This window comes from Trematomus bernacchii, unplaced genomic scaffold (assembly GCF_902827165.1).
Source record: "Trematomus bernacchii unplaced genomic scaffold, fTreBer1.1, whole genome shotgun sequence".
Classification (NCBI taxonomy): domain Eukaryota; kingdom Metazoa; phylum Chordata; class Actinopteri; order Perciformes; family Nototheniidae; genus Trematomus; species Trematomus bernacchii.
Genome location: NW_022987560.1, coordinates 1,645,692 through 1,658,732, shown reverse-complemented (window position 1 = coordinate 1,658,732; position 13,041 = coordinate 1,645,692). Strand labels below are relative to the sequence as shown.

The 13,041-nt window shown below is 40.4% G+C and overlaps 2 protein-coding genes across 4 annotated transcripts in view; one reads left to right on the top strand and one right to left on the bottom strand.

Moving 5' to 3' along the window:
• The window catches only part of LOC117477332 (zinc finger protein 208-like), a 416,861-nt gene that overhangs the window by 198,504 nt on the left and 205,316 nt on the right, over positions 1 to 13,041 (top strand).
• The window catches only part of LOC117477343 (zinc finger protein 239-like), a 124,361-nt gene that overhangs the window by 53,088 nt on the left and 58,232 nt on the right, over positions 1 to 13,041 (bottom strand). For all 3 annotated transcript variants that reach the window (XM_034124037.1, XM_034124029.1, XM_034124028.1), the window contains one exon: positions 10,037 to 10,102. In XM_034124037.1, the coding sequence (XP_033979928.1) occupies positions 10,037 to 10,102 (66 nt within the window). The remainder of the gene's footprint in view (positions 1 to 10,036; positions 10,103 to 13,041) is intronic.

The window sequence follows — 13,041 nt, the reverse complement described above, 5'->3', positions numbered from 1 at the left end:
CTTATTTCACGTATATATGATATTTAGGCTCGCTGGTCTCATCATACAACGGCAATGAAAAAAGCACCAGGGGAGGCAGCCATAACCTCTGCCGCACTGAAGGGGGCGCACATGAGCCCACAGGTTCTTGTTGCTACTGTTATTCTACCGCAAACAACAAACTAGACTTTTGAAACTACAGGAAGATAAGGAGGACTTTTACAAAACAGTAATAGAGATTGTTGTCCAGAAGGATAGCATGGACTTATATTCATCTTCAAGTCAAGGTAAGACCACAACTGTAATGAAAATGGGATCTTACTATCCCATCATTCAAGGTTGGTTTTCACTATAAGTAATGGTGGAAACTATAATTTAATATTTTTTACTATATTCAATCTGAATTTACTTTAGAATAAAAAAATCTATATTGATTCATACTTTTCTACATCCAACTCACAGGTTTATCATTGCTTTGAGAAAAAAGATTATTAATTTACCCCTTTTAGAAGATATAGTCATTTGTTCTGGGAATGTCATTTTCGAGCCTGAGACCTGAAAAACAGGCTTGGGGCTTAACAGGTTAACAGTTACCTCATTGTGAGCTGGAGTCCTTCACTGGGAACAAACCAGGTCAAACAAACTGAGTTAAAAAGTATATTTTGCATTAAAATTCAAGTTTGAGTGATACATTTCATCCAGCAGTCAGCGGCCCTAAAACAAGGGAATGACATGTTTATAATGTGGTGAAAAACACAAAAAATATGCAAGGATGTGAGTCTGTTTCTAAGGCCTTTTTTATTTTTGGTAAATTCTGATAATGTAAACAAAAGAGAACAGAATCAAACTGAAAACATCAGGAATATTTTCTAGATACATTCATCATTGGTTCTTTTTTTTAGACCAGAACAGACTGCCAACTCAACAGGAACTATCAAAACATCCCAATCAAAGTTTAAGTCACATTTTATTAACCAAACAGGGGAACATAGGGAAACCTATGAGGGCGCTGTAGGACACAGGTGTGTAATGTACATTTTGAGGATGGAAGGTCAATAGGCGGCGTCAGGGGGGCGCTAGGGGGAGCTGCAGGTCCCCCTAGGATACCCATAGTACCCCCAAGAAATGTATGTATTTTTATTTTTTATGTGTGAAATTCATAATTTGAAAAATTATTGATTCAAAATTAATATGCTAGAGTACAGTACAAGAACGTCTGGGTCTCTGATTTATTCAAGCTCGGCTCTGTGTGTGTGTGTGAAGCCATTTTTTGTGCGTGCGCAAGAGAGAGAGAGAGTGCGCACCGGTACCGGAGATTGTTGTTGTTAGCATCTGGAGCTAGCTAGCTACGCTAACGGATATAAGGAGCTTTTTCAACAACAAGGTGGAGGGAGAACTCTCACCTGTCAGACTGAGGGGCTCAGATAACCTCAGCTCAGTGAGGTAAAGGACTCTCAGTGTTTAGATTACTCACTGAGATTAGTTATCTCAGTGGGTCTCAAACGGTTTGGTCGCGATTAATGTAAACAATTATTTCCGAGGCACACGTTTATATGATCATTATAGGTATAAAAAATAAGAGAATAAATGAAAAACAGTTATGAAATACAATATGACAGTAAAACAAGAATACAGTTTAAAAGGAGAGTGATTAGTAAAATATCCATAAAGAAAAATAAAATTGTTTCATATGGGTGTTGAGAGATGTATCCATAGATCTCTTCATTTTGCTCTCAAAGTGCACCAGATTGAGGCATTTAACTTCAATATTTAACTCCCACTCCCCACTTATAAAAATAGCACTTTACCCCTGCTTACACCTATATGCCGTGAGCTGGTTATCGAGCCTTCATTTTAACAGTCGCGGATACACTAGCCTCATCTCAATACCCCTCCTCGACTCCTCCTTTCCCTCACTCGCGTCCCTTCCTTGCGTCTTAGCTCCGCCTCCGTAAGATGTGAGCGAGAGACACGAGGAGGTGACGCGAGGACAGAGGAGTCCTCAGGTATTAATTGGGACGTCCTCGTTCACTCAAACGTCACTCTTAAACGATGTCTGTTAATGATGACATGTGCACAGCTGTATCCCCTCTCATCGGGCTTAACTGAATAACCCTTTAGAACCGGCCCATTTGTTGTTAAATATGTATTTAAATGATGAATCTTTCTCTTGTTATTCAAGGAATTCAATGTTCAATGTTCAATGTTGGTCCTGCTTTTGTGTTCCGTGTTTTAGTGACGTTCAAGATCATTAAACATGACTTAAATTGTTAGTATAGCCTTAAGAAATGAATTGCACATAATAATTCCCACAGGGGTGTGAGCACTTATACATTTATGTGACGCTTTTCCACTCATTCTTCCAGTTCTCCGTTTTCCTCTCTTGAAATCGACCAGCTGTGAAGGTGGGGGCGGGGCTTTTATACGCGAGTAGTGAAAACACTTCCGCGTAGTCTGCTCTCGTGTATCCTCCCTTTCGTCTCCTCCCGCACCCCTCCTCCCTCACCCCTCCTCCGTGTGCATTTCAGCTATTGGGACGTCCTTCAAAATGGCGTGTCTTGATCGATTTCCGGGTCAAGTCCCGGAGGAGGGGAAGAGAGGAGTCGAGGAGGGGTATTGAGATGAGGCTCTAGTGTATGTGCGTGGGGAGTGTTGCAGTACAAAATTCAACTGTGAGGGTTCATACAGTTTTTCACCAATGATTTTCAATGACTTTTCCATGACCTTTACCTAATTTTCCATGACCAAAAAAATTACTCTTTTCTCAGCGGTACCACTGAAAGTGGTTTATTTTAACATGGAACAGGAAAATAAGGTCTGAAACATGTTGTGCCCATCTAAAACAAATCAAATAGTAGGCTTACTAGCTTCTACACGCTAAAGCAACTAAAATGTCTCACCAGCAAAATAGCTCGACAGTTAAAAGCCATTTTACGTTTCATTACTATACGATACAGTATTTATTATCGTTATAGTATTACTATTTTGGCGATTAGATAAAATATAAATTATATTCGATGCAACTTTAGTTACATTTCCATGACTTTTCCAAAACTTTGGGAAAAATATTGTTTTCCATAACTTTTCCAGGGCCTGGAATTAGCATTTTGAATTTCCATGACTTTTCCAGGTTTTTAATGACCGTAAGAACCCTGAACTGTAGCGACCGGTACATTAATGCGAAACCCTAAATGTTTGAGCACCCTCTATGAAACGTCAAGCTACCCCACAGCATCCCCAAAAGAAAATCTCTGGCGCCGCCACTGAGCCTGCAACCCCGTTTTGAAGAAATGTGCAGTGCAAAACAGGCTCATTGCAGCCACTAATGCTGTGATAAGACACACTTTACTGCCAAATATCAGCATTTTCTTTCTTTAAAATGTTTTTGCACAGATTGCAAAGTGCCAAAGTATTATAACTTATTGTTCTAGCAAAGGGATTGCACAATTATATTATGTATTTATTTTTTTGAGCACACAGACTTCTGGATAATTGTTTTATCACTTTTCTATCAAAGTGAACATTTTTTTTTTTTTAAAGGAATGCTCACGTTAATATTGATGTATCTTAATTAGGGCTGTCAGTCGATTCAAATAGTTAATCGCGATTAATCGCAAATTAATCGCACATTTTTTATCTGTTCTAAATGTACCTTAGAGGGATATTTTTCAAGTTTTTAATACTCTTATCAACATATGAGTGGACAAATATGCTTTATATGTTTGTTTATTATCATTTGAACAATGACAAATATTCTCATGAATATTAAACACAACAACCTCTGAACATTACAAATATTCGCCTCAATTCAACCTGGAACCTCTCTCATACAATAATACAATACAAAGTAAGTGTGTGTGTGTGTGTGTGTGTGTGTGTGTAGAGTGATGGATCGTTGGAGCTATGTGCAGCTCAAGGCATATATGCTCGAACGGGAGCTGCCTGGACGCTGCAATCATGTTGCGCGTACTATCCGTGCTGACTTTTCGTACAATGTCCCACTGTCTGGCTACCTGCATAAAGTCAAGTGCTCTGCGTAGTTGTCGGCGAAATGTCGCTCCTCTGTTTTCATTGAAACGGCTCCTTATATCCGTTAGCGCAGCTAGCTAGCACCAGATGCTAACAACAACAACACGTAAGGTGTGCCTCGCTCACGCCACACATACACACACCCTTCCAGTCCTCCCGATGGCCAGTCCGGACCTGCCGGTGAGCGTGGAAGTGTGGTCTGCCACAAGCGGGCGGCAGGAGCGGGGCTGTCAGCATCAGCTTGTAGATGGTATTTTAAATTCGATGCGTTCTGAAACTACGGGGCGGGGCGGCCGAGGACAAAAAATACACATGCGTTAATCGCATTAAAATAATTAGTGGCGTTAATTTTTTTTTGCGTTAACCCGTTATTAACGCGTTAACTTGACAGCCCTAATCTTAATAAATGTTAACTTGGCCCACTACGTGACTATTTGTGTTGGGGGGGGGGCCCGACTTTTTCTTTTTTCTCCAAAGGGGGTGCTGACGGAAAAAGTTTGAGAACCACTGGTTTAGGGAGAAAACAGCATCTCTTCACACCAGTATGGTATCTCTCCAGTGTGAACACGTTGATGTGTTTTGAGAGCACCTGATGTTGTGAACGTTAGCCCACACTCTTCACAGCTGTACGATTTCGCTCTAGTGTGAATACGTTGATGTATTTGGAGAGAACCTGATTGATTGAACGTTTTCCCACACTCTTCACAGCTGTACGGTTTTTCTCCTGTGTGAATACGTTGATGTATTTTGAGAGAACCTGATGTCGCGAACGTTTTGCAACACTCTTCACAGCTGTGCGGTTTCTCTAACGTGTGAATACGGTGATGTGATTTAAGATAATACGATGTTGAGAATGTTTGCCCACACTCTTCACAGCTGTATGGTTGTTCTGCAGTGTGAACAAGCTGATGTGTTTTGAGTTGACCTGATTGAGTGAACGTTTGCCCACACTCTTCACAGCTGTATGGTTTCTCTCCTGTGTGAATACGTTGATGGGTTATGAGAGAACCTGATCTCGTGAACGTTTTCCCACACTCTTCACAGCTGTACGGTTTTTCTCCAGTGTGAATACTCAGATGGTGCTTTAAATTTCCAGATTTTGTAAAGGATTTATCACATTGCTGACAGCTGTGACGTCTCTCTCTTCCTTTCGGTTTCTAAAACAGACGGACAGAGAAAGAGAGAAAGTCAATCTAAAAAACATAAATACATATACAGTTAACACAATAAAAACTCACTTAAAGGGCCCATGTCATGCTTTTCCGGTTATTACCCATCCCCTTGTGTGTTATGAAGGTTTTTATGCATGTAAACGGTGTGCAGAGTCACAAACCCTCAAAGTACACCCTGTAGCGAGTAAAACTCTAACACAGAAAAGACCTCCCCAAAACGCCTCGTTGGAGATACGTCATTGTCCCTTTGATTCTTCCATTTCGTTCCGGGTACGGCATGATGTCAAGCCATACCCGGAATGAAAAGGACCAATCCATGGAGCCGTTACGTTAAGCCCCCGCTGATTGGTTCAAATTGACCAATCCACGGACTTCCTCACACACACATCTGTGTGCAGGGAGCAGGCAGCTCAGCTGATTTCTCCTCCCTGGCTGCAGGCTGATAACAGACAGATCGTGGTGAAATTCTCTCTGCAGACCCATTCTCACAGCGTTTATCAACCTTTTTCTTACTCAATATCAAGCCACACTTATTGTTTTTAGTTCGGCTGTGACTTTGTGTGTGCTCAGGATGAGTTTGGCTGTGTTTCGCTGTGTATGCTAAACAAGGAAACAACACCTCCACGGAGCTCAGCGCGATTCACAACGTCCCGACCAATCAGAGCACACTGTGCTCACAGGGAGGGTGGGGGCTGGAGCTATTGGAGCTCCAACGAGCCGTTAAAGGCAGAGAGTGAAATTCAGTGAATACACGTAGTTTACAGAGATGCTGTTTGAGAAACCAATGTGAGTTTGGAAAATTGCACAATATAAATCTATTCTAGTAGACCTCAACAATGGAATTATAATCAGTGGAAATGGCCATGACATGGGCCCTTTAATACAAATGTTCAGTTAAAATAAAATACTACTTTTACTAACTGTTTGTGTTTATTATATTTGTATTATATTTGATAAAGTAATACAGCAACATTCTAACAGAATATAACAGAGGTGGGGGACTCGAGTCACATATTTTTTGACTTGAGACTTGCTTGACTAACATTGATAAAAGACTCGACTTGACTTTGACTTGGTAAAGTCGTTCGCACAAGAAAGTTACCGGTGCGCCAAGTAAGAAGTGGAGTGCACAGGAGACAACCGTTTCATTGCAGACTGTGATGTGTATGTGGGGAAATGGCAGTGCATACATTATTTGAAATATATTTCAAACTCTGACTTCATTTTAGGGACATTTCGGACAGGGATGTAGAGCTATTTGTTTAACCTGTTAAGCCCTGAGCCTGTTTTTCAGGCCTCAGGCTCGAAAATGACAAGCCCAGAACAAATGACTATATCTTCACTTCTAAAAAGGGGTACATTAATAATCTTTTTTCTCAAAGCAATGACACACCTGTGAGTTGGATGTAGACTTGTCAGAATCGATATAGATTATTTTATTTTAAAGTAAATTCAGATTTAACATAGTAAAACAATGTAAATTATAGTTTCTGTCAAAAAAAAAAACATTACTTATAGTGAAAACCACACTTGAATGATGGGGTAGTAGACTAAAAGCTTTAGCAATCAAAACTATGAAATATAATAAGTACCCTGTATCAAGATTGATGCAAAACAAGTGACATTTGACCTTTTTAGAGAGGTTTAGAAGAAAAAACCACCTCTCGGTCAATTTTGGTGATTGAAACCTCTTTTTAACCGTTAGAGCCAATAGAATTGAGGGGAAGTTCCTAAAATCCACCTAAACATTACCATTGAGGATTGAGAGGGATGCGCACGCAGTTTGCCCAAACCGAAAGCTACATTACGTTAATAACTACGGATCCATTGGAAATTAATCAGGCCTTTGTTTCGTTCTATAAGAGGCTTTATCAATCTGATTATCCATTGAATTCGATAAGTCAAAACACTTTCCTAGATGGGCTGTCTTTTCCCAATATTTCTGTAGAAACAAAACTCGCAATGAATAGGGAACTGAACTTTGAAGATATTTCCAATGCCATTCTTAACATGAAAGGTGGTAAGGCCTCAGGACCTGACGGGATCCCAATTTACATGTATACATTTTTCAATGCAAAATTGATAGCCCCATTGTTATACATGTATGCATGGAATCATTCGAGCAGGGCAGCCTCCCCCCTTCGCTACAAAGTGCCTTAATAACTCTTATTTTAAAGCCAGGTAAATCATCATCCGAATGTGGCTCTAACAGACCAATTTGATCAGGTCTTGCAGAATCCCTCTTAAAAGTAATCAATCAATTTGGTAAAATCTCTGGTTTTAAGGTGAACAAAGATAAATCCTCTATTATGTTTCTCAATGAACAGGAGGGAAGAAATCCAAAATGATCTTTCCCATTTGTAAATGCCATAGACGGTTTTGCTTATCTGGGTATTAAAATTACAGCAAAGATAGACATTCTCAGTGCATCTAATTAAGAACCCATGTCACCCCTAAAGTGTCAGAAGATTCCACTAGGTGGACAACATTGCCTTGTCCTTAGTGGAAAGAATTAATATAATTAAGATGAGTATATTGCCAAAATGTTTATATCTTTTTCAATCCATCCCGCTAGCTAAGCGTCCTACTTAGTTTATAAGGAAATTATGAAGAGGAACAAATTAAATGATTTGAAAATGATATCTATGTAGGTGCTGACACTGTTGGCGGTTCTAGTGTTAACAGAGATTTAAATTAAATATGTGTAATGGCAAATGCCATATATGATTTTCTTACCTGGAATTCTGCCTTTTTGAACAGACTTTTTGACTGAGTCCTAGCTATATTGTCTGCAGTTCTGGGGTTAATATGAATCTAATATGATTGTCATCGGTCTAAATTAGATTTTAAATGATTAACTGTGTATGTAATGAAGATCATAGTGTGGGTTAAATCCATTTTCATAACCACTGTCTTTTAACTGATTTAAATACGGAAACTGGGCTTATTCATCAGAATTTCGTATGACTTGACTTGCTTGACCTGAGCAATGACTTGACTTGACTTGCTTGACTCTCACCACAGTGACTTGGGACTTGCTTGATACTTGTAGGTCAAGACTTGAGACTTGCTCATGACTTGCACATGTAGGACTTACTCCCACCTCTGTTAAGATGAGTATATTGCCAAAATGTTTATATATTTTTCAATCAATCCCACTAGCACCTCCTCCTCCATTTTCTCTAAAATAAGAAAGCTACTTTCTAAATGTGTTTGGAATAACAGGAAGCCGAGACTTAGACTCTCTCTGTTGTATTTACCTTACGATAGGGGAGGGTTACAACTACCACATTTTCAGTGGTACTACTGGGCGGCACAATTGAGGGCTACAATGTTTTGGTTTTCAAGAGGAGTTGATTTGCCATGGTTACGAGTTGTTGTCTTCAAAGGGTTTGATGCTGGATAGCTTTCTATTCTCTGCTCCTAAAAGTCTAAGGAAAAAAACAATGAATGCCTTTGTGAAAAATAAAATGTTTGTCTGGCATGAAGCACATACATATATAGGCGACTCCCCATTAGCTAAAGCGGCTAATGTTGTCTTGTTTCTCACCTATTTGGGGCAATGAACTCTTCAGCCAAGGTAAAAATGACATGGGCTTCCAAACATGATTAAGTAAGGGTATTGTAAGGCTACTAGATTCATATTAGGACAGCAACCTAATGTCGTTTGACGAGCTGAAAACAAAGTATGACGTGCCACAGAAACACTTTTTCAAGTACCTGCAAGTTAGGAGTTTTATATTGGCAAACTTAAACAACTTGTTGCAACAACCTCCTACGTCCACAGTAGAGATACTGTCTATAAAAAACTGTAACAGCAAAGGGCTGGTTACTCAATTTTATAACATAATGGTTGCAAACCATAAAGACAACTCGGAAAGTAAAAGACGTATTAAAGGATATTTCAGAGGATATTTCAGAGGATGATTGGGGTACAATTTGTTCAAAGGCACAAACACAAACTATTAATACACGTCTTAGATTAATACAATATAATTGGATAATGAGAACTTACATCACCCTTGTGATGTTTAACAAGTTTAACCCTAACATTCCTGATCTATGTTATAAATGCAAGATCCATCAAGGTACCCTGTATCATTGCTTGAGGGATTGTGTAGAGGTTAAAATATTTTGGACTTCGGTGACAAGATACATTTCCCAAATAACCTCGTTGCGAACCCCTTTAAGCCCTAAACTTTGTATTTTAAGCATTTATCCAGAAGACTGTTCACTATCGGTTAGGGAAAGAAAAATGGTTAACCTATGCCTTCTACAAGCCAGGCGCTCAATTGCTTTGTGTTGGAAAAATGTTGGTTGTCCCTCCCTGGGCCACAGGTTAAACAATTTAACTTTGAGTCTGGCTCTTGAGAAACTCACATATATACTAAGGAAGAAAGCTTCTGAATTTTACACCATTTGGGAATTGTTTTTGGAATTTATAAAAAGTGGGGACATTGCAGAAGTGATGGAAGGTTAAAGTGAAATGACTAAACTACTACTACTACTGAGGACATTTTGAATTTGGTTAATCTATTTGGAGAATTGTAAGCTACTCTGCTCTGTTTGTGGATGTGCTTTTCTTGTATTTTTGTTGAATTTGCTAATGTAATTATATTCTTGGTCTGAACTTTAAACTGATTGATGATTCTAGTATCTGCACACTTTTTTTTTTTTGCATTATTTTTTAATCTGCCATATTTCTAATTTTGGGGAATGTTCGGTTGCGTAATGTGATAAATGTTAGCCTATATCCAACCATATTGTGCATTAATATTGTATTTTCTAAACAGGTTGTGATCTTTCATTTGGGGATAACAGTGTTAGGAATATATTGTGAGGAAGTGCACACTGACCTGAGCTCCAGGGGTCTTTTTGTTCTCCTCCATGCTGCTCTCAGTGCTCCTTCTCCGGCTGTGTCTCTGAAATAATCACAAAACAAGATAACTCAATACAACCGACAGACACAACAAAACAAATCTACGTCTTCTCTCTCTCTACACAAACTCGCTCGGATCGGTCATTAGCCCGCATAGTTTTTCATACCATTCAGTGTGCGAAAAAGCACACGTCCCACCGTCCGGGACGTGTTATTTACAATGTCGGACAAGTAGATCTTTCAATTGACTTGTCCGGCGGACAAGTGACGTTTTTCGCCCTCATTTATTGACAAATTATAGATAAATTCAGTTTTCAAAAGGCAGAACTCGTTCGCAAATTGTCCGTGTCCGCCATTGTTCGTTTAGAAATGTTAGTTTCAGTTCTGCTTGTCGATTCCTGCATCTCGCCGCTTTCTGTACTGTTAGACGGGGGCGGGACGGGGCGGTGCGGGACGTGTGGCAGGGTTTGGAAACAAAATTCGGTTCCGAGTAGGAACAAATAACAATTGTCCGGTACCGGGATTAATAAGAGTTGTGAGGACAGGAGGCGGAGCCCCGCGGACCGCAGCTCTCTCTCTCTATGCTCCGGATCATCTGATCGCTGCACGGTGCAGTTCAGCGTCTCTCTCTCTTTCTCTCTCTTTCTACACACAGCGGACCCGCTACCCGTTTAACAGCCTCATATTTGTCAAACTTTCTTATGTTCTTTCTTTAACACGTAATGAAAGTTATTAAGCGTTTTAGCTCCTATGTTGTTAATATTGACGCCATTTCCTTTATGAAGTAAAGCAGCCTCCCTGTCTGTGTCCTCGCGCTGTCCTCACATCCCCGGACCCCCAGACTCGAGGAGCACAGGGATGTCAGTATTGTTTATGAAACAGGGTATAGAAAGTACATTATTGAAATGAAAATACTATTTATTTACAAACAGTGAGCAGCTGGGCAGCATGTGTATTGCAGGACATGTGTAAGCATGCAAGCGTCTTTGAGTTGTAGAAAAGCGCTAGGCCTATAGGCTATAAATATAATGTATTATTATTATTATTATTATTATTAGGCCTATGTGTTGGACATGTGTGGTTGGACTCTGTCTCACAGGCAGGTTGCAGTGTAACATCAGAGGAGACTGGGCCAATTGTACATTCTCAAACTGTACCACTTAGAACTAACTAAACAATGAAGAGATTATTTTTATATAATTGTATTCAATAATCGTAAGAAATTCAACAGTCTGAAGTGATTTGTAAATAGGAATACAGATTTGACTTAATGTTTTCATAAATATGTTTTTCTCCCAGTTTGTCATGGGACTTATTTTTACCCTCTCAAAGAACCGGAATCAAGAACCGAAAATAACCGGAATCGAAAAGCAGAACCGGAATCGTTAAGATCCAAACGATACCCAACCCTATGTGTGATGCAGTAAAATCTTACCGCTCACTTACGTTAGCGGTGTCGTAAAAAACGTGGGAAAATATAAAATACGTTGGCGAAGAAGAAGATTCCAGTGGCCCCAATTTTTGTCCATTCTGGACAAGTGAAAAATGTATTCGGACAAGTAAATTGCCAAACTCACTTGTCCATGGACAAGTACTCTCTAAAAACTTTTTCTCACACTGCCATTGCTATGCTGACGACACCCAATTAATTCTGTCCTTTCCCACCTCAGAGACCCAGGTTGTCGCAAGCATCTCTGCTTGTCTAGCAGACATCTCTCAGTGGACGTCTGCTCATCACCTCAAGCTCAACTTTGACAAGACTGAACTGCTTTTTCTTCCGGGAAAAGACTGTCCCACTCTTGAACTAACAATCAACATCGGCTCCTCTGTTGTTTCCCCGACTCAGACTGCAAGGAATCTGGGTGTGACCCTAGATAACAAACTGTCCTTCACTGCAAACATCGCTGCTACAACCCGTTGCTGCAGATACGCTTTACAACATCAGGAGGATACGTCCCCACCTGACCCAGAAAGCGACACAACTTCTGGTCTAGGCTCTCGTCATCTCACACCTAGACTACTGCAACTCCCTCCTGGCTGGTCTACCTGCATGTGCCATCCGACCGCTGCAGCTCATCCAGAATGCAGCAGCTTGTCTGGTCTTCAACCATCCTAAATTCTCCCACACCACGCCGCTCCTCTGCTCCCTTCACTGGCTTCCAGTAACTGCTAGAATCCACTTCAAGACACTGGTACTTGCGTACCATGCTGTGAATGGATCTGGCCCTTCCTACATCCAGGACATGGTTAAACTGTACACCCCAGCACGTGCACGTGCACGTGCACTCCGCTCTGCATCAGCCAAACGGCTCGCTGCACCCGCACTGCGAGGGGGACCCAGGTTCCCATCAGCAAAAACACGTCGGTTTGCTATCCTGGCTCCAAAATGGTGGAATGAGCTCCCCATTGACATCAGGACAGCAGAAAGCTTACACATCTTCTGGTGCAGACTAAAAACCCCTGGAGGAGAAACCCTGTGTCATTGGGAGACTCCCTGGTAATTAGGGCAGCTGCAGGACCCACAATCCCTAACCCCCTCCTTTGATCCCCAGTTATACCAATTAAAACAATGCAAACGTAAAAGCAAACATAGCCAGAGTCAAACACTGATATCACAGCAGTGATATTACCACATCAGCAGAGCACATGTCATATTTCAGCATCAATCAAAACCACATCAACCACAATAACCAATATGAAACTACAGTTTAACTTTAGCAGGGTTTCTATTTCCCTTAAACAATTTCAAGTCCAAATTACCAACTAATGTCAGCCTTTTCCAAGGAAGGGTGTTCTTACCTTACTCTAAGACCAAGCAGATACCTTCAGAGACCACCAGAGACCAGGAATTGGGTCGAAATGTACAAAGTACAAACCGGTTTTATTAGGTTTTTAACAAATATAGAGCATTTACAAGATCCAAAATATAACAAAAGCTTTACAAGGTCAAAGTACAAAAGCAACAGGTTCCCAAGTGAACCC